The sequence below is a fragment of the Dendronephthya gigantea genome, unplaced genomic scaffold (assembly GCF_004324835.1).
Source record: "Dendronephthya gigantea isolate DGI-Jeju-01 unplaced genomic scaffold, DenGig_1.0 000006F, whole genome shotgun sequence".
In the NCBI taxonomy this organism is placed as follows: Eukaryota; Metazoa; Cnidaria; class Anthozoa; order Malacalcyonacea; family Nephtheidae; genus Dendronephthya; species Dendronephthya gigantea.
In genome coordinates this window covers 2,660,856-2,684,875 of record NW_021163016.1, presented here as the reverse complement: position 1 = coordinate 2,684,875, position 24,020 = coordinate 2,660,856, and the positions used below count along the sequence as shown (strand labels likewise).

General features: G+C 39.0%; 2 protein-coding genes across 3 annotated transcripts; one reads left to right on the top strand and one right to left on the bottom strand.

Moving 5' to 3' along the window:
• The first annotated feature begins 81 nt into the window (after positions 1-81).
• Positions 82-14,422, top strand: LOC114516503 (puratrophin-1-like). Of its 2 annotated transcripts, XM_028536004.1 has the most exons (26): positions 82-253; positions 2,470-2,640; positions 2,888-3,404; positions 3,690-3,813; positions 4,001-4,106; positions 6,702-6,806; positions 6,935-7,051; positions 8,092-8,475; positions 8,556-8,678; positions 8,920-9,111; positions 9,224-9,511; positions 9,792-10,001; positions 10,142-10,197; positions 10,302-10,377; positions 10,457-10,560; positions 10,675-10,744; positions 10,863-10,952; positions 11,030-11,122; positions 11,233-11,283; positions 11,353-11,430; positions 11,513-11,548; positions 11,758-11,892; positions 11,985-12,086; positions 12,209-12,287; positions 12,542-13,440; positions 13,894-14,422. In XM_028536004.1, exons 1-26 carry the CDS (start codon positions 242-244, stop codon positions 13,897-13,899), a joined length of 4,224 nt encoding a protein of 1,407 aa, XP_028391805.1. In that variant the 5' UTR covers positions 82-241; the 3' UTR covers positions 13,900-14,422. The 2 variants fall into 2 exon arrangements, with proteins under 2 accessions (XP_028391805.1, XP_028391804.1); XM_028536003.1 differs by lacking the exon at positions 13,894-14,422 and having other exon boundaries at positions 12,542-13,865.
• A 1,387-nt stretch (positions 14,423-15,809) lies between these two features.
• Positions 15,810-23,668, bottom strand: LOC114516692 (tyrosine aminotransferase-like). Its single transcript, XM_028536236.1, has 13 exons — positions 23,559-23,668; positions 20,942-21,079; positions 20,030-20,134; positions 19,669-19,736; positions 19,355-19,513; positions 18,571-18,709; positions 18,005-18,057; positions 17,629-17,711; positions 17,490-17,559; positions 17,175-17,303; positions 16,875-16,958; positions 16,593-16,691; positions 15,810-16,324 (listed from the first exon to the last, which is right to left on the bottom strand). The coding sequence occupies exons 1-13, from the start codon at positions 23,566-23,568 to the stop codon at positions 16,211-16,213; spliced, it is 1,251 nt and encodes a 416-aa protein (XP_028392037.1). The 5' UTR covers positions 23,569-23,668; the 3' UTR covers positions 15,810-16,210.
• Between the last annotated feature and the right edge of the window lie 352 nt (positions 23,669-24,020).

Genomic DNA, 24,020 nt, shown 5'->3' with positions numbered 1-24,020 from the left:
GCCATTGTGAGAAACCGCAGATCTCTCTACGGAGGCAATAAATACGACTCTGGACTATGGTTGGTAATAATATTACCCACATGACATTGCGTGTCGCGCCAGATGACCAATTATGGCTGCCGGGGTTCGAGGGAGTGATGTATTCGATGATTCGAACGTAATGTTTTGGTTTGTGTCAACGTGAATTCTAGCCAAAAACCACAACTTTACAAAACGTCTGTGGCGTTTTATTGCTGTAAGGATGTCTCTCGAGGTAGGATTTCATCATTTTACTACGCATCGGGCGACGATCGGACTTTTTATAAGCTTCGGTACACTTGCAAATTTTATTTGTATTGAATTTAATGTAATTTTGCCCCCAATGCCCTTTGGGGCCTGCTGGTCTTGCATAGCCCAGCGATCGAGGGACATAAATTCCTTTACATTGTCCAGGTTTCAAAGTTTTCAAATAATGATTTCAAAAACAGCGAAGAATAATGTATCTCGCGACTTCGCGAAACAATATTATTGTCGTCTTGATCTATTGACGTTCAGGGCTTTGTCTTTGATTCCCAAAATTTTTGAATGCATTGATTTCTGTCATAATGGATGTGAAATTGATTGTTGTTTAATGTAAAGGGAACAGTTTGTTTTGAATTGGTAAACTGTGGCAGACATTTTCGATCAGATTCGAGTTATTAATAAGTAATTGTATTTATATTATGAACGAAACTCGCGTTGTATAGTTTGGTTTATAAAAATTTTATTTCATAACATATCGTTGTCGGAAATGGTGTATGCCTTGCTTCCTGGTGAAGGCTACTTCGTCAAGTCTGTTTTGAAACATATAAATCCGGTTATACGTATATATTTTTGCCAAACATTTCCAAACCAATTCCATCAATAATTTTCGACAAATATAAAGTGCAATTATATGTTTATCTATGTGTCGCTGTGCAGCGTTGGCCCGCTAGAAAATGTAATTTTTGAGATCATTCGATAACAGTTTAACCCAAGTCGGCATTTTGACAAATTCAAGTACTTTTCTAAACGATTGTTCTCTGTTTAAATTTACGAAAAGGCTCTTTTATAAACGTGAAATCGCTGACTAAGTTCATTACGCATCTGTCTCGTGTATTCTGGCTTTGGACCGACCAACTAATTTCATTCATTAATTTATTATTACTATTGTTTGCTCTGTTGTAAATGATCATATTATTTCAAGGTGCTTTGTAAGTTAACACTTCCTTGCACAAAATAAATACAGTCACAGATATATACAAAGTATTGATTTCCCATACGTTTTGCTATTTCCCTGTGCATATTTGTGTTAAGCCATGTTCAAACACAAGTAAGTTATTTGATAATTGCTCTCCCTTGTTATGCATCAAGTTATTAGAGAGATTAAGCCCTCAGCAAATGAAAAAACATTGTTGACGTAGGAAATTTCATTGTTTCTATGCACTTCCAACATTTCGCCATCTCTCTGGGCAATATTATGCAAAGAAACTTTGTTGCCAGAACAACTCCACTGATTCAGCAATGCACCTTTCTTCAAGGACAATTTGCATTGTGGCAATGCTTATTTCTATGTTCCAACTCTGGCTACAATGTTTCCACTATGTTTGTCAATGTTTCAAGGGGCTCTGAGTGAGGCATATATTTGTCATTAAAGATGACACACAAAACGAGCAGTTCTCAAAGATTGCAATCTCTATTTGAGGTTTTATATAACAACCTTAACAAGCATGGCACAGACCCATTTGTAGGTTCAATTTCAAGGAAGAACTGCAGACTGGATAATTAGTTTAGAATTATATGTGGGTGAAAACTGTGTTGACAGAAATGTTCAATTTTTAAGCTCCCTGTTACTCTTTATGGCATAATAAGTAAACAGAGATTGTTTTTGTGGACTCTGGGGTCATAGGTTTTGTTCAATATAACTGAAATATGTAATAGCACTTTAATGGCTCAACTTTCAAAGAGGGGTGCACATCGTTTGAAAGACACAAGTTGTAATTCATTCATTTACAGTACTCTTTCAACTAAATGCTAGATGAACTACTGTAGGTACATTTAGCAATTGGCATGTTAATTAGAGTTATTAAGATTAAGCAACAGACACTGACTGTTGACTTCAGTTGTCAGTCTTTACTTGGACAATTGCACTCCCCACCCCCCCTCCCCTAAAGAAAAATTTACCTTTGTAAAAAAGCATGCACTCAAAATATTGACAGATTAAAGGGGCCAAAAGGTGTGACCTACCTTCACTAAATATCATCACTCTCCAGATATTTCCTGTAACCAGACAAAAGTTTCATAACCAACGAGTGTACCAGAGATTTTGACCACTATCTTTTTACATGGGGCACTTTCTAGAAATAGGCAGCACCACCAAGGTCGCGTTAGCCATGATTTCCCGTAAATTATTACAAAAAGGAAAAGCTACCGTCACATTTTCAATCATCCGTCCTGAATTTTTCTATTCAGACGCAGGACGAGCAATGGAAGTTGTTCCTGGAAGGTTCAATGTTTGAAGACCATTTTGAAGAACTGGAAAAGATCTGCCAGGAGGCGTACGGCGGACACTCGGAACTCTTCGACAACGAGTTCTTACGGCCGATGTGCCTCTTGCTGCAAGAGCTCCGTGCAGCGGCAGAGGTGCGTAGTTTTGGCATTGAACTATAAGTAAACTGGAGCGATAACTAGTGATAAACCCGAGTTATGAGCTGAGGTACCTAACCTCAAACATCCCGCTGTATGTTAAAATCAAGATAATGAAAATTGACATGAGTTTCCCAAGTTAGCCTCCCAATTTCAGTTCACCGAATCAGTTAACCGATACCTTTCATTAGATTGGGCTTCATTGGGCCTGTTGAAGGCTAATGATTCCTCTATTACTTTCCAGAAATTCTTCACAACTCTTGGAAAAGAAGAAGAAAAATGGCTGCCATGTTACGAAAGATTTGTCACCTCCGTCATTCACTTATCACGTTTGAACATTCCATTGCACAAAGGAGATTTTTACATGCATCTTAACTTCGGCTCGCCCGGGGAGATAATCATTAAATATTACAATTCTGGCGAGATTTCGTCTCTGCCTTTAGCAAAGAGCGAATACGAGAACATTTGGGCTCACAATTGGACAGAACGGATGTCACAGCAAATGAAACAGAGGTTTCTGTTCATGAACTGCATCGTAACGGGTCACGCAAGCCGTGGTCTCGAGCGACGACCCTGGAGATATTTGATGGCGTTTGATACGGGGCATAAAAGGCGAGATAGCAGGGACTTTAGTGAAGAGTTGAGCCCACGAGCAAGCAGCGCGAGTGCGTTTAGTTTGTTCCTGGATCTCGGAGCTAAACCAATGAGCGCACTGGATGTGAATTTTGAGGTCTTGCATAGTCTGGTTATATGTATGCCAGGTAAGATATGGATAATGAATGATCTTGTGGTGTAGCGGTGAAGGATATTGTTGTACTACCAGGGGTATTGTTGTTCTATATACTAGTGAATATTGGTGTGCAGCCGGATGATTTGCGGGTGATACAAGGGGATATCAGTGTACAATTAAGGGGATATTGGTATACTATTATGGGGATCATGTTGGATCGGTTATACCTAGAATAACTTCAATTTATAAGCATCTGCTTGACTGCTTTGAATTCTTGACGTAGCTAAACTTTTGCCTTCTCAATGATACCGTGTAGGAACGAGGGACACAAGGGGTGCGCCGGTGATATTCTTGGATGCGGGGAAACCTGAATGGCAGTTGCCGGATTTCAACAGCGAAGAAATAGCTAGAGTGTGTTTATATTTTTATCAAATACCAAGGTGTGTGTGAATGACATATCTCAATGATTTCAAAACACGGTTTGTTTTCAAATATATAGCAATGCAATACGCTCCGTTCCCGTAGTGTACGATTCCAGCTTTTTGGAAAAATTAAATATCACACCACAGTTGGAAAGAGCATCTTAATTTGTTTTCACTAATGTTTTTTTCGTGAAACATAATTTAGGGAGAAAATTTCAAAGCTCGGTTTATCTGTCGTCGTGGACACAAGGAACGCTGACGATAAGAAAAAGACATTGCAGGTCATTGGAGAGGCTTTAATATACTTTGAGGTAGGTTTCTGAACTATTTAAGAAACTTTAATAATCAGGACATTCAATCTGGCGAGTTAGGATGGCGGCGAATGCGTCAGTTTTTTTGTCTCTCCAGTGTTTATTGAGATCACTTGGGTGAGCTGGTGTAGTGCATTGTTGCGGCTTAGAGTAGAGCAATAAGCAGAACTGTCTCCACGAGGGATTAAGCACGACTTAATGACGTCGACAACTTTGCAAAAGCGCTGTCACTATTTTCGTCACTCACGTTTGACCGAGGACGGACAGCCGCGATGGGGGTAGTCTCTGTGATTAAATTTCACGGAAGCTGCCTACAGATGGCGGGGAAAGTTCTCGTCAAAGTTTTGTGGGGGTGGTAACCGGAGTTTGCCCGCGAAAATTGGGGGTCTTATTAAGAGCATTGCCTTTCCTGTTTTACCTTAAACTCGGCTTAAAAGCCGCAACAACCTGTTGATGAATCAAAGCTACAATCTCGTGTAAGAAGTATGCATGTCCTTATGGTTGACACTGAAGCATGAAAAATAGTTGAAAATACTTGAAATGCTGAAACAAAGCTTTGAGCAAACTTAGTGAATAGTTTGTACACCTTGGCGCCTTTACGTAAATAGCTGAAGTGTCCCTGTTGTGTCAATATTTACATCATATTATGGCCGCCATTTTGAATTAAAAATAACTTCGTGATTTTCACCTGGTTAGCTGAACTGGGTTATAAAAGACTGGGAGTAAGGCTTAACGATATACGACGAGTTCACAAGCGAACATTACATACTTATCGTCAAATTATCTCCCGATTCAACCAGAGCAAATTCATGATTACCCGAGTTTGGTTTCCTGGTAACTTCTGCATTAAAACTTGTCATTGAAATAAATCATTTTCAAGTTTATTAAAGTTAACAAGACGGGTAAACTGGAATCAAAAGAATGCGGACAATTGATGATTTAAGCTAAATAAATCTTGCCCTCACAAAATGAAACCTTCGTTTTTTACTGGAATTTATGAGGGCTTTTTTTCAAATCTGTACCACGTAATTTTTTGGTCTACCGTCTTATGTTACTACAGTTAATATATTCATTTACTTCTTTCTCATTATCTCTCTCGTGTGCCATCGTCATTATCCGACAATCGGAAGTTTCCGAGTTTAGTTTCGAAACTACTACACCCGAAGTACGAATGGAAACGATTGAAGTCGAAGGGTCTAGAATTCTGCTGTTAGCTTTTGTCGTATCATTAAATGGGCCTTGGTTTTCGAGTGCCGTTTAAGATGTGACCTTTGAAGAGCCTCCTTAAAAATTGTCTATTTAGCCATATCGTGTAACTTTCGCCAAGCCATCAAATATCTATGAATGATAATACATTGTTCCATATATAAATCTACTTTATTCGGAATTATTCCATTCGAGTCAGCCGCATGGTGTGGTATAGCAGTAGACCAAACATAAATTTAGATTTACCACAAGTTTATCTCGATTCCCATCGATTTTAGATCTCTCAAGTTCTGCACGATATTTTCACACGCTGTATTTAGAAGAATCGCAGCTTTCCTTGAAAAGTTATGAGTTCGTTAAAATTCATTACACCATCGAATTTTCTAGCAGCAGAATTGTGACACATTTGTACTCTCAAAGATTTGCTATTTTTGTGTTAAGATGTTAAGCTAGGATTATGTGGAAAATCCTTAAGCCTGTCGGCAAATTGTTTTTATATGATATTCTGTAAATTGAGACTTCCTGTCTCTAAAGAATTCACTCTCGGGGATCTTATCTCTATGAGAAAATTAGTTTGCGTGTCTCGCCCTTCGTCGAAGAGGAAAAGTTTTTACGTTGAAAAGGGAACTATTTTCGCTGTTGCTGTTGTCTTAATCGTTGTTTTGGATAAAAATCGGATTTGAGAAATAGCTGGACATATTGAATACATGGTATATGTAGGTTTATATCCATTGCTTGTTTGTTATGACTTTATTATATATGATTGTCTTTATTATAAAATAAACGGCTGGTTGCTATCAATGTTTACGACTGTTGTCACCTAATTCAAATGTCATTTTACCAATCCTCTGGTAAACTGTAAGCACACAGTTGTGCAAGGAATAATCTAATCAACCTTACAATAATATTAAGGTGCGTGGTTGTGGGAATATATCAGTTAGGCTGGTTTTAGGTTTTCGTTAATGATATAAAAAAATAAACCGTCAACGTCAGTGTGACGGTTTAGTTCACAACACTCGTTATTAACATTCAGAAAAGGCCAGCGTTTAATGGAATAGCTGGCAAGCAGCAAAAAACGCGTAGTGTATACCCGGTTTAATTAGGTTCAGTGTCTGGATTACGAGGATTTCAGGGGTAACGAAATTTCTGGACGAACTAGTTGGAATAACACCAGGTCAAGACTTCCAAATGGCGGCAAATATTGCCTGGATAATTTCAATGGCTATTATCGCACCTCTACGGAGAGCAGTTTAGGAACGATAGAGCTATATTCGGTAGACATAAAACTGTTGTTTGAAAACTCTGGGATGAAAATTCTAACCAGCGTTGTGGTATTGCTGTAATCAGTCTGGGGATGATCTTGAAAATGACTTTGTTTTTCTTTAACAGGAGATGCGTCCAGGCAGTATCCATATTGCATACATCTTGGGTAGGAAGGATTCGTACCTGTTGATGTTCAGTGCAAATAAATTGAAGGAACAATTAAAATTTCAGGTATGCGTAGAATGTAACAACCTGGGTGGTAGAGTGTTTGAGAGGTGTTTTGCATGCAAGTAAATGCTTCTTTCCCACCCCTCCCCCGGGTACGTGTAGACAACAAGCACGTTTTTTATCTGTTGCAGTTCAAGCTTCTTTCATCCTTCGATGACTTATTGCCTTCGATTAACTTGGATCAGATTCCCACGACATTTGGAGGAAGTTTCAACTACGACCACGATGCCTGGTTGCAGTTTAGACTGGTAAGATATTATTGCTCTTATATAACGAGATTTGAAACTCGCGCGAAACGTGGATACCACGCGTGAAGAGTGGACAACAACGCGCGTGGAAAGTTGACAACACGCATATGTAACTTGTCAAATGGTCTTTATTTTGAAGTGGCAGTATCTTCAAGGACGTTATCAACACAACTCGTTTCCCACGTTTTGTGATAATAATAAAATCATTTTGACCATGTCAAGTGATTGTTGTTGCAACGAGTGCCAAAATTTTCTGCATTTGAGACAGATACGAGTCCCTGAGCTGCCAAAACCGTTGACCAATCTCTTCAAGGACCTAGTTTAATAAACTTTTCAATTTTTGTTATTTTTAGTTTTTTCACACGAGTAGAGTCTAGATTTAATCTAACCCCGCGGTTTTAGACGAAATTTAACAGCTGCGCCAGACACATTTACACCACCAACTTTATTCGAATCTCTGATTAATTAATCTATTATCTTCAATTGAAAGTTTCAGACACTTAATGCGCAGAAAATAAAAAAATATGGCGGCTTATTGATAAAAAATATAATTCTTTGCGAATATAAATCGATCAAAAGATAATGTTAATATTTGCGTGTCTCATTATTAATCGAGTGAAGATTGGCACTTTTTAACGTGTTTTTGGGTCTGTAATTGGTGAGGATTTCCGTCAAAAATTTGAAATTTTTTTTACAGTATGTTGAAAACTTGATATCGACTTCTCACGTTTTTTCACTTGAAGTATAAAATGTCTTTCTTGACACAATTTGGACGGCGTGTAGCGAATGTAACTCGTCGAAATGAATCCAATGACGTCAATGTGACATAAACAACATTTTGACATTTTAAAATTGTCTTTAACTGATTTAGATTTGCCAAAAATCGTTTTGAGAACGACCAGCCGTCGTCCAAATATAACCCCATCTTTAATCCTTAATCTGACTCTAACCCTTAGCCAACAACTAACACTAAAGGATTAGATTAAGAATGATATGATTGTGGATGAAATTATTACCTGAAATTAAACTTTTCCACTCAGAAACAAGAGCCTTTTATGGCTGGCTGTCGCAGTGCGACGAAACTTGCTCTGGCCGCGGTCGATGAACTGGGGATAGGAAAATGCGGGGAAACGGTGGAGGAATGCCAGGAACTTTTGGAACAACACGAGCGCAAAGTCACGGCGGTATTTTCCGATAGTCGGCTTTCGGCGCTGCAGATGGAAGGGGAGCAGCTTGTCGCGAATATGAAACAAACAGATGTGTCGGATAAAACGCCCGATTGGCAGGACACGATGGAAATCGTTGCGAAGCTGTATTTCAAGATGAATCAGGTTTTTTCGAAGTTGGATGTTTTGTGTAGGAAAAGAAAGCGAGAGCTGGAAGATTATCTGCAGTTGAAGTGTTTCGATCAAGAGCATGCCAAGGTAACGCCAAGACAACTTTGACAGGTCATTTTGACTTTCACGTTCTGTTTTTTCTTACGTATAAATAACCTTCATTTCAGGTAATCGAGTGGTTTGATACCGTTGGTATACCGTATATTGAAAAGCCAGTGGAGCTGGCTGAATCCTACAGCCAAGCAATCAGCCAGCATAATAGTTTGGAAAAGTTTATTACACCCGCCAAGGTATGTAGTCTGAAAGATATCTCCGCATCAACCTTACCTACCCCACCTACTCCGCATCACCCCCACGAACTTCAACCTCATTTCACGCCCACACCTACACAACTCCCAACCAACTTCCCCTCCCCAAACCCACCTCACGTCCGCCCACCTCACCTTCACCCACCCCTCACATACCTAACATGCCCCGCAAGAGTCCACACCTGAAGGTGCTCCACGCTAACACGCTTGCTCATTCACACAGGAGTTCATCTTACAAGCCCAAGATCTGCTCGAGGACGGCAGCAGTATTGCGCAATCCGGTTGTGCTGACAGCATTAGCGTTAAAGAAATGTGCAAAGTTTTGAAAACTAAACTAGACAATTTCACGGAGAAACTAGAAGCGCGGCGAATCGCTCTTGTATCGTGTATGGAATTTCATCAAATGGTCAGACAGGTAACTTTGGAAAGAAGACTTATTGTATTTCATTTGATAACAACAAGAACGATACTTAGGTATAGTAACAAGACCAAAATTTCTTTTCAACATTTATTCGATTTCCCCTCAGTGTTCCAACTGGAGTATTCACGCGTTAAAACACATGGCTTTGATGAACATGGAAGCTTCAAATACGGCTCAAGGCGTCGCCTCACTTAAGGACAACATGGAAGGTTTTCTCCAGGAGTTTCCGATGTGGCCCGAAGATAAATTGAACAAGCTAAACGAGCTTTCCGGGAAACTGCCAAACGAAGAGCTCCAGAATCAAGCGGAGAAATGTACTTCTGAATATAAAGAAGTCGAAGATATGTTTGTAAGGCGACAGGAGACCCTTCAAAGAGCCGCTGTTAGGGTTCAGGTGAGAGAATTAGAGTTACACGGTAGATATCTTTCAATCACCATTAAATGTGTTTGTATGCATAGCTTGTAGGTAACGGGGTGAAAAACGTTATTCACTTTAACCCACTGGTTCAAATCGTTTCAACAACATTTTGCTCAGAGTCTCAGACTTGACCATGTATCAACATGCCCTATTTTTAGTGATCGAATTTTATGTAAGAACTTCCCACAACAGCTTTGGATGTCAAATAAGTCTAAACTATGCAAGATTAATCTGACGAATCGTCGCTTCAATTCAGATACCAGGAACGGTGACAAATGGTGTGAGCGAAGGCTCGTCATCCACCTCGACTTCCAATTCCACATCAGGAGTTCACGAAGAAGATGGAGAACTGGACAGTGATGATGACGAGAAATTAGATCTTCCCGAAGATTTAACTCCGACGAAGAAAGTCGACAGAAGCGATAGTAACGACGAACAGCAAGCACTGTTTTATAATCTTAAAGATGTAAGTATATTGTCTGTTAGAATGGCTCCTATCTCTACCAAAAACGATGTTTTGTATAAGCTTACCGAGGTGGTATAAGTTTGGAAGTTCGGACTAGTATAGTCTAAAGTTTGCCTGATATATTTTCATTTTCTTTCTAGACAAATGGCGAACTAGACGAACAAAGCTATCACGAGCTATCGCCGAAAACAAAAGAGTAAGATAGCAGACTTGTGTGAACAGAGAAACGATATTTACGGCATAGGAAGCTTCGCTGCCTTTGGTAAAATTTTTAATCTGATTTTCTCTGAAATCTTGCAGGAAACTAAAGTACATTGTTGGTGAAATGGTCGAAACGGAACGAGATTACGTCAAAGCTTTGGAGTATATCATCCAGGTAACTAGTTCAAGCAATAAACTCATACAACAAGCGCTTATTTCAGTTATCAAAATAAATTATCTCATTTTCAATCCAGAATTACGTCAAGGAGATGGACAGCGATGCTCTGCCCGCGTCGTTGAGAGGAAGGAAAAATATGGTGTTTGGAAATATCGAGAGATTGTACGACTTTCATCAACGGTACGTTAAATTATCCGAAAAAAATTATGCATGATTGTCAAGTTAATACTGGGTTTAAATGCGTTTGACATGATGGTAATAAAATAACATAAAAATTCTTGTTTTCTTGTTTAGGTACTTTTCACAAGAGTTAGAAAGATGCGTTGAGCGACCCTTTCAAATTGGAGGGGCATTTTTAAAATGGGTAAGTAGAAATTCAAACAAAGCTTGTTTAAAAGTGATACTTGTCAGTTATTTGTCAGTGTTTAGCTAAGAATGTATTACGTACGTATGTAGGTTTAGCTTTGCGTTTTTATTTCTAGGAGCGACAGTTTTTCCTGTATGCTTTGTACAACAAAAACAAACCAATTTCGGACGAACTGCTTCGTGACCACGGCAGCGTGTACTTCAGGGTAAGAAGTCTAGAAATGATATTCTGCAGTTAAATTTCTAGCCATTCACGACGTGTTTTCATCACGACTTTTCTTAGAAAAGACAAGAACAGCTTCAAGATAAGTTGGATCTTTGTAGCTACCTTATCAAACCTGTTCAACGGATTGGAAAATATGCTTTGCTTTTAAGGGTAAGAAAAGAGATGTAATTTCTCTAAATCTTCAGTTAGTCGTATATTAGTAGTATCTCACCCAATTATGATGCCAATTCCGTATATTATCACCTTTTTTCCTAATATAGGATATGATAAGAGTCATCGAGATTGATTCACCATGCACAACCCATCTACGGGTAAGTGTCACCATGGGTGGGAAAAAAACGAATCAAAACACTGAACGCTCATTTCTTCTGTGAATTTAGCACGCGCAGGAAATGGTGAAGTCTCAATTACGTCATGGAAATGATCTCTTAGCAATGGACTCGCTACGAGAATGTGACGTATGTAATTTTACATTTTCATAACAAGACCGATTGCTTGTTGATATTGTGCATGATTTATATCGCGATTTTCTGCACCTAGGTAAACGTTAAGGAACAAGGAAGATTATTGCGCCAGGTTAGTGATGATTTTGAATAAATTGCGCTTGAACTGCGTCCACGTGTTGTTAGTTAAAAAATTTCGCAAAAAGTACACATTGTGCTTCCACTTGTCCGATTGTTGAGTTCCAACTACCACTATCCCCCAAAACAAGTTTCCCTTCAGAATTGGCTTCCTTTTATTGTTGAATTACCGAGTTTCTAACATTGTCATCGTTTTGGCGACAGGATGATTTTATCGTCTGGCAAAGTAAGAAGAAACACTGTCGAAGAGTATTTTTATTTGAAGACATGGTGCTATTCAGCAAGACGAGAAAGCAAGCTAGTGGAGCGGACATATTCATCTATAAAAGTTCCCTAAAGGTATGTCAGTAAAAAATAGCAAGACAATAAGTGAAAAACCCATAAACTACCAACGATCATAAATAAGCTAAGCATGCTCTTTTCTCGTTCAGACTGCAGACATTGGGCTGACGGAGTCCGTTGGTGAAAGTGGTTTACGATTTGAGCTTTGGTTTAGAAGGCGGAGGAACGTTAAAGACACTGTTATTCTTCAGGTAAATTGCGTTTTCTATGTTCCAAAAGATTGCGAAAGTTGTTATCTTTCTTCTTCAACTTCGCCATGCACGTCCGCCATTTATGCGAAACTTTATTTACCCAACACACATCATTATTTTAGGCCAAAAATATGGAAATCAAAACGTCCTGGGTGATTGAAATTACGAGATTGCTATGGCGACAGGCGGTCAGAAACAGAGGTACTTCTTTGCTCTTAGATAGGATACCTTGGAGATACCAATAGCTGCAGGGGGGTCGTATCCTCAAATTTTTCGCTGGGGAACGCCCCCTGACCAAATTCAAGACACAATTGAGACCTTATACTAGTTATAGCCAAAGCCGATCCTACGATTCATTTACTTGAATAATACTGACTCTTCTTCAAAGAAATTGAAGAGGCTGATCCAATATGTTACTTACTGCGTTCAACTGAAAGTGAAACCTTCTATTTCAGAGTACGGGCTCGCTGAGGCCACCACAGGGATCAGCGTCGGCAGTCAACCCGGGGAACAAGTTCCCACGACACGATCCTCGATGTTCGACGAATCCTCGCACTTCAGCTCGACAATGAGCATGTCGGTGATATCCCACAAGTACCCAGGCCCCTACGCGAGCCCGCTTTTGAACAAACGTCGAATCACGCGCCGAGTAAGCACGTTACGGAGAAGCAGCCACGATCGCAATGCGCTCGGCGAAAACAAGTCGTCGAGCGACCTACCGGCGACACACGTCGGCGCCACGACGGTTCATGTTCGGAAAACATCGGCGGACAATAACTCCGAAGTTCATGCGAAGCCCGATGCAAAAAGGTCAAAATCTGTACCGGTTGAGACCACGGATTCCGGGGACGAACAGGGGTCGTTTGAACGCAAGGGTTCTCTCAGGCAACGATTATTTGGACCTCGTGGGCGAAATAAAATTCCAGAGTTTAGCAAAGCGTCAGATAGCGGTGGCTCTTCCGAGACGTTGACGAAAAGTAACGAGAACTTAGATTCAAAAAACAACTCAGCATCTCAGAATGCTGAGAGCAAAAATAGCGGAAACAAATTGACTAAAAGCCGGAAGTCTAAAAGTTCTAGCAAACATAAAAAAGCGGCGCAAAGTGGCGAAGAAGCAAACGGTAAAGACGGGAAATCGACGAAACGTAAGACATTTATGGGTCGGTTTACCAGTTCAAGACCGCTCAGTGTAGTCGAGGTTAGAGACAATAGTTCAAAACAGAGCGCGCATCACAGGACAAGGTCCGATGCGAGCGTTGTGAAGAAATGTTTAGATGGTGAAACGGAAATTCAAAGTTCACCGACGGAAATCGTTCTGGAGGGCTCGCCGTCCAGCCCTGGTTATCATACTGTGGTAGGTTGAAATTAGTTAGCATCATTGAGTAAGCAATGATATTACAGTATCATATAGAGTCCAGTTTAGGACGTAAGAAACCGGGGGTGTAAACAAAAAAAAAACGAGGACCGCCATCTTTGAAGTAAAATCAACGTGCGGATACAAAGCTTTCTATTGCTTTCGACTGAGCGTGCTTTTAAACTTTGTTTTCAACAGTAATTTGCAGCTAGTTTAGTGATATGTAATGTACATAAGTAGTCATATTACAGTATCATATATAGTACAGTTGAAAACGTAACAAACAGGGGGGGTGAACAAATAGTTCATGGACACCCTCTCTACACTGCACTCTACACAAACACTGTGATATGATGTAATTATTAAATGCAATAGAGATTCTTCCCAGATAGATAATGTCATTTCAGAGTATTCTAAACTTGATTTCATTGAAGCTTGTCTTTTTTTTCATAGGTTTGACAAAGTGAGGCAGATATATTTTTTATGATAAACTATGTACTATATTAGTATTAATATAAGTTAATAATTTAAATTTTTCTAAAACAATGAAATGTATGTACATGGATTTGCTGAGCATGAGCCATTCAAGGAGCACTAGTCACTGCAGTATTTTGTATATTTTATCAACTTCATGATAAATTTATTAATTCTACCAAATTAGGTGACTTGAAAAATTTGCAGTGTTTTGACTGTTTACAAACTTCCTAGTTTGCCCAAAGCTTTTTATAGTAACATGAACTAAATTTACTTTTTACTCTTTACTGAATTCACTTGGAAAGAATTGACTTGTGTGTTTATTGACCACCATTCACTGGAACAAAATGTTTCTGCTTAACCTAAGTCAACACAATTCCAAGGTTGTATTGTGGGCAATTTGCAAAGATCTATGATGCCACAGTTTCTTGCAAAAAATTTCAGAACATCAAGAATTTTTCCGGTCACCTCTACTAATCTAATGCTAAATTTCAAATCTTGGAAAATTTCAAATAAAATTTAATGGGAAAGCTTTTTCACAGCTGAGTTCACAAGTGTCTAAATTTGTGTCGTGTGTTTAGTTTGCAAAAGTTTATTATTTTTCCTAAATTTTGAAATGGACCCCAATGACAAGTGTTCTGCTGACCTGCATCGCTGGCCTCGTGAATTTTTTAGATGACAAGTTTGGTGTCGCTTCAAATTTTAGCAGATTGGTAGGTTTGCACATCCCTACTCAATCCCACTGTCATTGTCAGTGTGGAAAGTATGTATTGTGCAACAAAGATTGGACACATAATTTTACCAAAAAATTCATCGTTTTATAGTGAAGACTTTAAAGAAGACGCTGCTTTCGGACATGATGAAACCTTGTTAAAACAAGCCCTTCATACAAACCTTGAAAGAAAACTGCTCATGTGCGATTCTCTCTGATAAACTGTAGAACTTGCTGCGCCTCTAACATATCTGTGTGTAAAAAATACTTCTTTCCTTTGGCTTGAAACGTTGCGAATGCAGTCGGTTCCTTTGCTAATCTGATTTCGTTCAAAGCGAACTCTGTTTCCCTTCTCCTCGCCAGCAAAGACATAGTCTCGACGATAAAAGACTCCGTGGCAGGATTATAAAACATCTTATGAACATAAACCTTGGTTACCCAATGCAGTAGAAAAGTTGTTGACGTCCCAGCCAGCAAAATAGTAGTTGCAATCGCAGCTTTTCCGACCAGCGGGACGCTTTCTTTTCCATAAAGCATTAGAATTGGCGTTGCTATGATGGTAGCAAGAGCTGTTGAAAGCGAGAATACTTTAACATGTTGTACAGAACGAGATAGCGGCCCTTCGTACACCAGTTGACGGTCACATGGTTCTTCGACTTTGCCGGAATGGTGTCGCAATATTTCAAAGTTTTGTGCCTTTTTTAACCGAGGAATGAAACTCGAAATGCCACTAAAAGATCGTGGCGTGTTTCCCGTTAATGCCAACCTTGCTTCTCGCAGGACAAAACCGTTTTTTGCATTTGAAAAATACGAAAAAACTACACGTGCTTGTCTACAAGTTTTCGACATTTTAAATTTCTAGGGAAAGATAGCGCGCTAGAAGGTCACGATAAACTCGTGAAAACCGCTACTAATCTACCTTGGGCTCGATTGAGCACCGAAATATATCACTGGAGTGATGTACGATCTTGGTATGAGTGTTACAACATTACTGCAATTCAGATTTGAATGAATATGTACTAAATTTTTGTAATAACATTGGTAGTATCTGTAAATAACATTTTTAATAATAATAAAAATAATATTAATAATAATAATAATAATAATCATAAAGTTTATAATAATAATTTTTTTTATTTTCTTTTTTTTATTTTTAATAATAATAATAATAATAATAATAATAATAATCATTAATAATAATAATAATAATAATCATAAAGTTTTGTTAAGATGATGTAAAGTCCGCTTTTTGCATTCATTTGTTCACAACAAACAGTCAACAACACTCCAGGCGTAGGGTGCCAGATTCTGGTCAATGGTCATGGCAGTCGAATAGTTGATAATAGAAGCTTTGTCATGTTCTGATTTTAATGCAATTGAAATTTCAAACATTCAAGAGTTACTTTTGAAATCTTGCTTTGTTTGTTATGAACAGAACATGCGCAGAACGGACTTGGCATCATCTTTAACGGTATAATGTTTTACATTATCAGCTGATATTGAAATTCAATCGCTTTAGAAAGTCGTTTTAATTTGGGTTGTATCAATATTTTTTTAATAGAGTTCCGGTTACCAGCGTGTCGATTAACCACTTTTTCGGTGATCTTGACAGAATTTTGCCATCCGTGCGCACGCTTCGCGCGCGATGTCCTCAGGGCACGTGAGAACCACGCGGAAGAAGTTGGGACACTGGAAGCACTGTTGAAAAATGTGATAAAATTAGAATAAATTACGCACGGCATGGCACGACAATTTACACTTTAGACCTTGCGATCAAATAAAGCTCGATCTCTGCGTTGAAATCAGCACAGAGCGCTGTCGACAAATCACGACTTGAACCTAGTGGGGTGGCAATCGGGCCAGGGGTGAATGGACATTAGCTTGGCCGCAATCGTCGAAGCCAAATTTGCGTGCAGCGTAACTCTCGGTTCTATTATACCTTTTTGCCGGGACAAAAAAAACTTACTTTGGCAGGCAGACAAAACACCGACTGCTCTGACATCAAGAGCTGTGTGAATTCAACATCATCTTTAACGCCTGTCAACTTGTCGATGTTGATACCAATCTGCAAAATAAAAATACCAATCTTTACAGGAGTTTCACAACTAGCTATCACACAGGTTGAATTTTGAACTAGAGGGCGTGTTGCCGTTGAAGACAAAATCAGGGGAGCTATAAATCCTCTGCCTGATTTATTCACGACACAAAGTCGACAAGTCGACCTAGTCACAACAACAGTGTTACGTACCAGCATATACATTGCACCAAATGCTTTCACAGGGAAAAGTTCAGGAATAGCGGAACAACTCTCGTAAAATATTCCTGAGATTGTCTGAAAACGAATCAAGGACATATATAACCTCCTCCGATACAACAGCACTTGTACCTGAAAAAACTTCAAAACTGGATAATTTCAAACTGCTACGCCCTTATCCTAACTGACTAGCTGAATATTCAGCTCAGATGCACAGATTCGCATCAGTGATCAGTTTTGTGTTATTGATATTACTGATATATAATTGTACATAAAATTTTCATTCATACGTACTTTCATGAGTGTAAGGGTCTTTTGAAAGAACTCCGGTTGGCACTCAGACAATATCACAGGCAGGGCAGCTTGGAGCGGGCAACACGGTCCTAGAACTCTTTGGGAAAGACGACGAAGGCCAGCTCTCACCTTAAGAAATCACGAATTGAGCAACTTAAAGCCTGGTCCAACGAAAACCTAGATTTTGGCCAGGCATTTTGATAATGTTTTGAGGTGGATAATTTCATTGAAAGAAAGGGGAGGCAAGCGATTGAAAAGTGCAAACACTAAAATGTTCTGTTGCTAGTTACATTTGAAAAATAAAAACTGAATTACCTCTTCACCGAAGATTTTATTTCTGTCATGAACGATGACCCAGCCCAAACGCCAGCCCGGGACCAAAAACCTGGGTGAAAACGTATTTTTCAAAACACTGGTCATGCACTGAAGACGAATGGTCGAAAACAATTCGTACCTTTTACCAATGCCACCAACCGTCAGAACTGGGACAGTCTTTGTCAGTTTTCCCATACTATAAAATGGACGATCTCCATATGTCTGTCGATGGAGATGATTATCATTGGGTTATAAATCAAGCAAACGTTTTAATTTTAAAACAGAAGTGGTCGGTAAAACCTGGTAAAAAGGACGCAATTCGTCGCACGTTTTGAGAAGATAGAAAAGAAAAGAGTGGTAGAGTGGAGTAGAGTGGTTCATCGCCTGCTACAAAACACTCGATGAATTCACATTCGTTTATCGTTTTCTTTTCAAATTAATCATTTTCTCTTTTCCGTATCTCAGACGTTAAAACATGACACATGTGTCCTGTTTGACAGAGGCTTGATACTTACAACAAACGCATACACTTCATCGCACAGGATAGGAATTTTATGCTTTTCAGCGACTAAAGAAGGAACATATTTGTAGGAACATCATTTATCTGGGCGAACATCAGCTATCACCTAACTATCATGATCAACAATAACAAAGCACCCGACCTGCATCAATCTTAACCACCAGAATCGATGTGACAAGAATCAGCAGCAGAAACATGACCACAACCACCACCAACTTTTTAACTACATCTACATCATCAACATCACCTCTATCACCAACACTACCTTCACCACTAACACCACCTACATCACCCAACACCAACTCTATCACCAATTACATCACCTCTATCACCAACACTGCCTCCATCACTAACACCACCTACATCACCCAACACCACCTCCATCACCAAACCAACTTCATTACCAACACCACTTAAATCACCCAACACCACCTCTATCACCTTACCACCATCATTTACTACAACCACAACTGCAAAATCACCAACACCATAAAAACCACCATCTTTATCAACAGCACCACCAATGCGCACCATCCTCTTTACCAACACCATCAAACGTACCGGCCAAAATAGCTTCCAGATGTTCCTTGGTGTAGACAGATCCACAAGGATTTGATGGGTTGATCACAACTATACACTTTGTCTTCTCGTTGATTAGAGAGGTCATCGCCTCCAAGTCAGCTTCCCAACATTTCTCTGGCTGTAATAAGAATAAAGTTACACGACGCGAGGTCTGGAGCGCAAAAATTGCTCGAAAATAAACACCAAAAACTGTATATTACACAAACCGACCTAGTTTGGGTTGTTTAACTAGTTCAAAGATTCTCTGCAGAGGCAAGGCCAGTGAACTCTAACAAATAACTGGAACGATACCTCCTCATTGTTTTTGGAAAGCCGAAATTCCCGGGAATTCACCTCCAAACACGCGTGTCTGGACACCACCCGCGAATGACATAAAAACAATGAGGATCCAGTTATTTATTAGAGTTCACTGCGCAAGGTATCTATTAAGGGGTTTGAGGTTGATATTTTAGCACTGGACCGATCTTTCAGGCCTAAACTTCAAGCAGTGAACATGTCAGGTGCTGATATTTCTTTAGGTGTATTAGTTGCTCTTGTCTTGGGGTAACGCTGATGGTGATTCCCGGGGAAAGAAGCATGGGATTTATTCATGGCAAAGATGATTTGTGTGTTCTACTTCTTGCGATGAAGCTTTGTGATCAAGAATACAGAAGTTAGTTCAATAGAGTTGAGCGGAGAGGTTTTTTGGCGAAAGTAGAGAGAAGCAATAATCAGTCATAAATGGGAATCTCTATCAAAATAATTCGATGATAGCGAAACTCACGATAAGTCTGTAATGGCGGATTTCAATGCCCTTGGAGCCACAAAGACAATCGTACAGAGAGAAACCAGGCTGTGGAATGAGGACATTGTCGCCGGCATCTGCCAAAACATCGATTGCTAATTCGATGGCACCAGAACAGCCGCTAGCAAGCATGACATCCTGGGAAGAGATTGACCATAAAATGTCAGAGACATCGTGCGAGCTAGAAAGCTAAAATAACTGCTTGAACTGTGTTTCTTTTAATACGAATGAGAAGAAATGTTAACACTGACAAGCATTTATTTAGATTGATTGAAGGAGTCTAGACACCATACCTCTGAATTCACAGTATATTCTGGCGTGGAGAAATACTTTGCTACCGCTTCACGGGCCACGGGTGTTCCTATATTGAATAAGAGAGTGTGTATATCTTAACATCATGAAGGGTATATCTGCATCTTTTGACATCAGTGTCATTTTAAATTTGAACAACACAGCTTTGGGAAAGCAATACGGTCATCGTGAAATTTGTAGCATCAATTTTGTGGACAGCAACCTCACCCTAGGGAGTAGAGGGCAAGGATTTCTTCGAATATTTTGATGAAAAATGCGAGCCATATTTTCTTTGAGCGTAAATTTCACCACCTTCTCTAAATCAACTCCCCCCACTGACTGGGGCCCCCTTCCCAATATTACCATGTCCTGGTCTGTAACCATCCTCTTTGCTTGACTTGATTGCATCACAAAAAGCTTGAACACATTTCTCATTGGGTGGAAGATTACCAAACACACATGGATCACCTAAAATTTCAAAATCGTTTGAATGAACCCGGAATTACTCTGATAATTGTCTAACATTGTACACTGATATATACATCGCTGGTTCGGTCTGAATATATATATTCTAAACAATTATTACCTATAGCAGTACCTAAAATTTAATACTATAGGAAAACACCACAGAAATTAGGAAGTTTCAATCCAAAAATCTAACTACTGGTTCATGGGTGGATCCAGCACTAGTGCACTAATTTGCATGACACAAGAAAACTGCTCAAAATAGCCATTTTGTTTTGTAATGCAAATTAGTGCACTAGTGCTGGATCCACCCCTGTACTGGTTCACAATTGTGCATTTCTGTATCGCTATCAAAAAGAAAACTATTGAATAACTTTAAAAAGTTCAATTTTCTTTTAAATATACGCATTCTGCAATCTTTTGGCAGCTCATCATACACATTTGATAGCTGTGAAATGGCCATTTTGAGGCTAAAAGCATCAAGACGGTTATTAATTTAGACGATTCGTTTTTGCCGTGTGCCTTGAAGCTTCAAATCTTTTGTGCAAGGCATATTTGTTGAGCATTTTAAATTTTTTTTCTCAATTTTTTCGTGGTATCTTAGCTCAGGATTCTCGCCACTGCACATGTGCCGATTGCATCCTTTGAAAACCAGGAATGAATGATGAATCTATGTGTATCATATCTCATCTTTAATGTTTTGGCAAAGCACACCTGGCGAAATCATCTATGCTGAAGGTCTAAACACATGCATGCACATTACCACTGTCTGCAATTTATCGCTGAAACGAAAGTATTGATCAATCATACCAACTGTGAGACTAATCAATTTTATGTCAGGATTCGGTTCGATTGTCATTGTATCGACAACATTTCGGATGGGATTGAACGTGTTCTCAGCCGTCTTTGAAATCGAGACATTCCATTGGCTTTGGTTGTCTCCGGATCCTGCGTGTTTATACAAAAGAAAAGCATTAGCAACACTTTTAGTAAACAGTCAGTGTGAATACCCCCTTTGTTACGACCAAGTTAATAATATAGCTCAAATGAAATTATTACAAAAATCAAATTTTAGGCAAAAACTCCTTCACTGATACTGATTAAATCTTGATACAAACAAGATCTAGACAGGTCAAGTAGTTAGTCAACACGAAGAGGTAATATATGCACATGATTTTTCAAGGATGCAAAATTGAAAGTTTCTCCATGCATGTTCAAAATTTGCTGAGGTAACTTTGCTGGAAAAATACGGTAACGTACTTTCTTGGCCGAATTTATAAAGACAAAGTAAAATAATTTCTTAACTGATCCTGAACATCGGTTAAGAAAGAGATCATTTTATGCAAACGCTTATGCAAACGTGTTGAAATATGATACGAAATAAAAAACTGATGGTCACGCTAAATCCTATTATCCTAGCTCATTATCTTTATAGTTTCCAGACAACTTGATGTTCTGATGATGCATGATACAAACCCGACATTGTGTAAGTGAGGTCGTGTTATTATGTCATCTGTATATGTTATGTGATATTTTTGCATGTCACCCGGACAAGTTGGCTTCAATTTTTTGAATGTGAAAGTAGAACGAACGGCCGTAAAGTGAGTGTGGGCGAGGTATCTGAGCTTTCTTGTCCGACGAGTCATGTTACAAGAAAAAATGCCGCTCTTAATGATTATTCCTAATATTCTTGGTAAAACAGCTGGCGTTTTCGACGAAACATTAATTGTTTCGCACTTCGCAGAATTCTTACTGATGCCGAAGCAAATTTCCCAATGATCAGTTTCGGCCATGGCTGCATGGCCTTTACAAGTCGCACTGAGAAACTTCAAAATACTTTTCAGTGTTGTTGAAGGACTGATAATCTGAAATATCGATCGAGAACGAAATCCTAGCAAGGACAAGTCTTTTGAATAGACAGAAACAGTTATTTCACATTTTGTGCGCTAGAAAACCCGGCTATTTTTGCTTTGGAATCTGAACGATATCTAGAAGTAAAATTAAGTCAACATAATACAGTACTTCAACCCGTCGAGTTAAGAATGTGACAACAATTTGTATTTTGTTTTGGAATATCATGAATACTATTCACGCATGCAGGGTTTATAAATAACTGCACGAGATCAGATATTTGTGAACGTTGCAGATTTAGCTAAAATTTCAATATTTGATTATTTCTATTTAAGGAATAGGACGTTTCAAAATTATGAAATGCTCTTCAGCGATCCCGCATCTACTCAAAACTGCAAATTATTAATAGTGTTGCAGGATATCGGTGTGAATAAAGTATTATCAGAATTGTAATTCTGGCGTTTCATGTACAAGTAGCTAGCTATCTGGATTTCGTCTTCCGGGAATAGCAAAAAGCATGTTCTGATTATACGGGTTATCGCGAAGGTGGGGTCCTTCCCTAGAAAAACACAACAATTAAGATTCCAAGTAATCGTGCGATTGCAACTATAATTATACGAATTTCTTCGCCTGTTCAGTGCGTGTGCAGGACAGACACATGTTTAAAAAAAGCACAAAAGGTCCGATAGTTCACATTCATATAAGACACAAAGCTCTGGGCGGAACTGCCTTGTGTGATCATTCTAGTCAACAAATGAAACTATAAAAACGTATTTTAAAAATTCTCAAATGCTATTTTCTGTATCTACTTGATTGGACAGATTATATAGTGTTGTAGTTCTTTTTATCGGTATATTTATATCAAAATTTCCTCTGCAAGAGAAACAACAAGTTTATTTTTACTTTCACATTTGTTGTTTTGCATTTTTCACAGTGTGGATAGAACATTGTCATAACTTTAATTCGGGCATTTTCAGCGCAAGCATGCATTCAAGCTCATTCTATAGACAGCAGAAGGCGTGTTCTCATACTAACTGCGAGTTCAATATCAAAACTGCCCCGTCATCGAAATTGACAGTCAAACTTCCAAGTAACAATCAACAATTGTAACAATTTCCATGAACCCTTTAGGCGTTCCGTATTCAGGAAGATTGAAATTTAAACAATCGCAAAAAGTCCAAAAGTTTACGTAGCTTTGGGCGAAGCAACGAATTGCCTGGAGACAATTGTCAGAACTATTATTGCCAAAAATATATCACACCGTGTCGTTGATCAGCAGTACTTAGCACGACAAATTTCATCATTTTATTATTATGAAGCCCCCAAACTGTCGGTTTTCTATGCTTTTACTTCTATTTCATTTCAAAAACCAAGTAAAAACTAAGCCATTAAGTCTTTTGCATGACATCAATTGAGGAGAAACATTTCACCTCGCGAAAAACGCGATGAATATGCGTTTATTCCTGATACCCACCACCGCAGTCAAACCCAAGAGTTTAGCATGAAGTTTAGAGTAATGTATGTACAAACTTTTTGCAATAAATTTAAGCTGATAATATTCGTAAATTACGCTTACCTTGAGCCATGTTGTGAGTTGAGATTGGATATGTTCAAGATATTATTGATGCAGCAACGACGGAACAGTTGCTCGGCTGACAAGTCACGACAAAGTGCAACTTTTTGCAGTGAACAAGACGTTGATATACGGGAGATGCGACCTTCAACGTTCCCACACCACGCCCAATACGAGCCCCCCATAAAAGGTATTGACCAATCACGCGCGAGCTTCGGTTGAAAGGGGAGGAACTTCGGAGAAGTGACAGATACCCAGCTGGAAAATGACAGATATTTAGTTTACTGTTGTTGATAGCTTGATTGTCAACTTCGTATTCCCCGTAATGCTGATCACGAGAGTCTCAGAACTTCCGTCTTGAAAAACTAGAAACGAAGAACCGTTACCGCGAAGTTCTGTGTTTCTTGGATTTCATTGATCGGAATTATTTTGAAATTCGTTCCAACGCTTGTTGCGAACTTGATG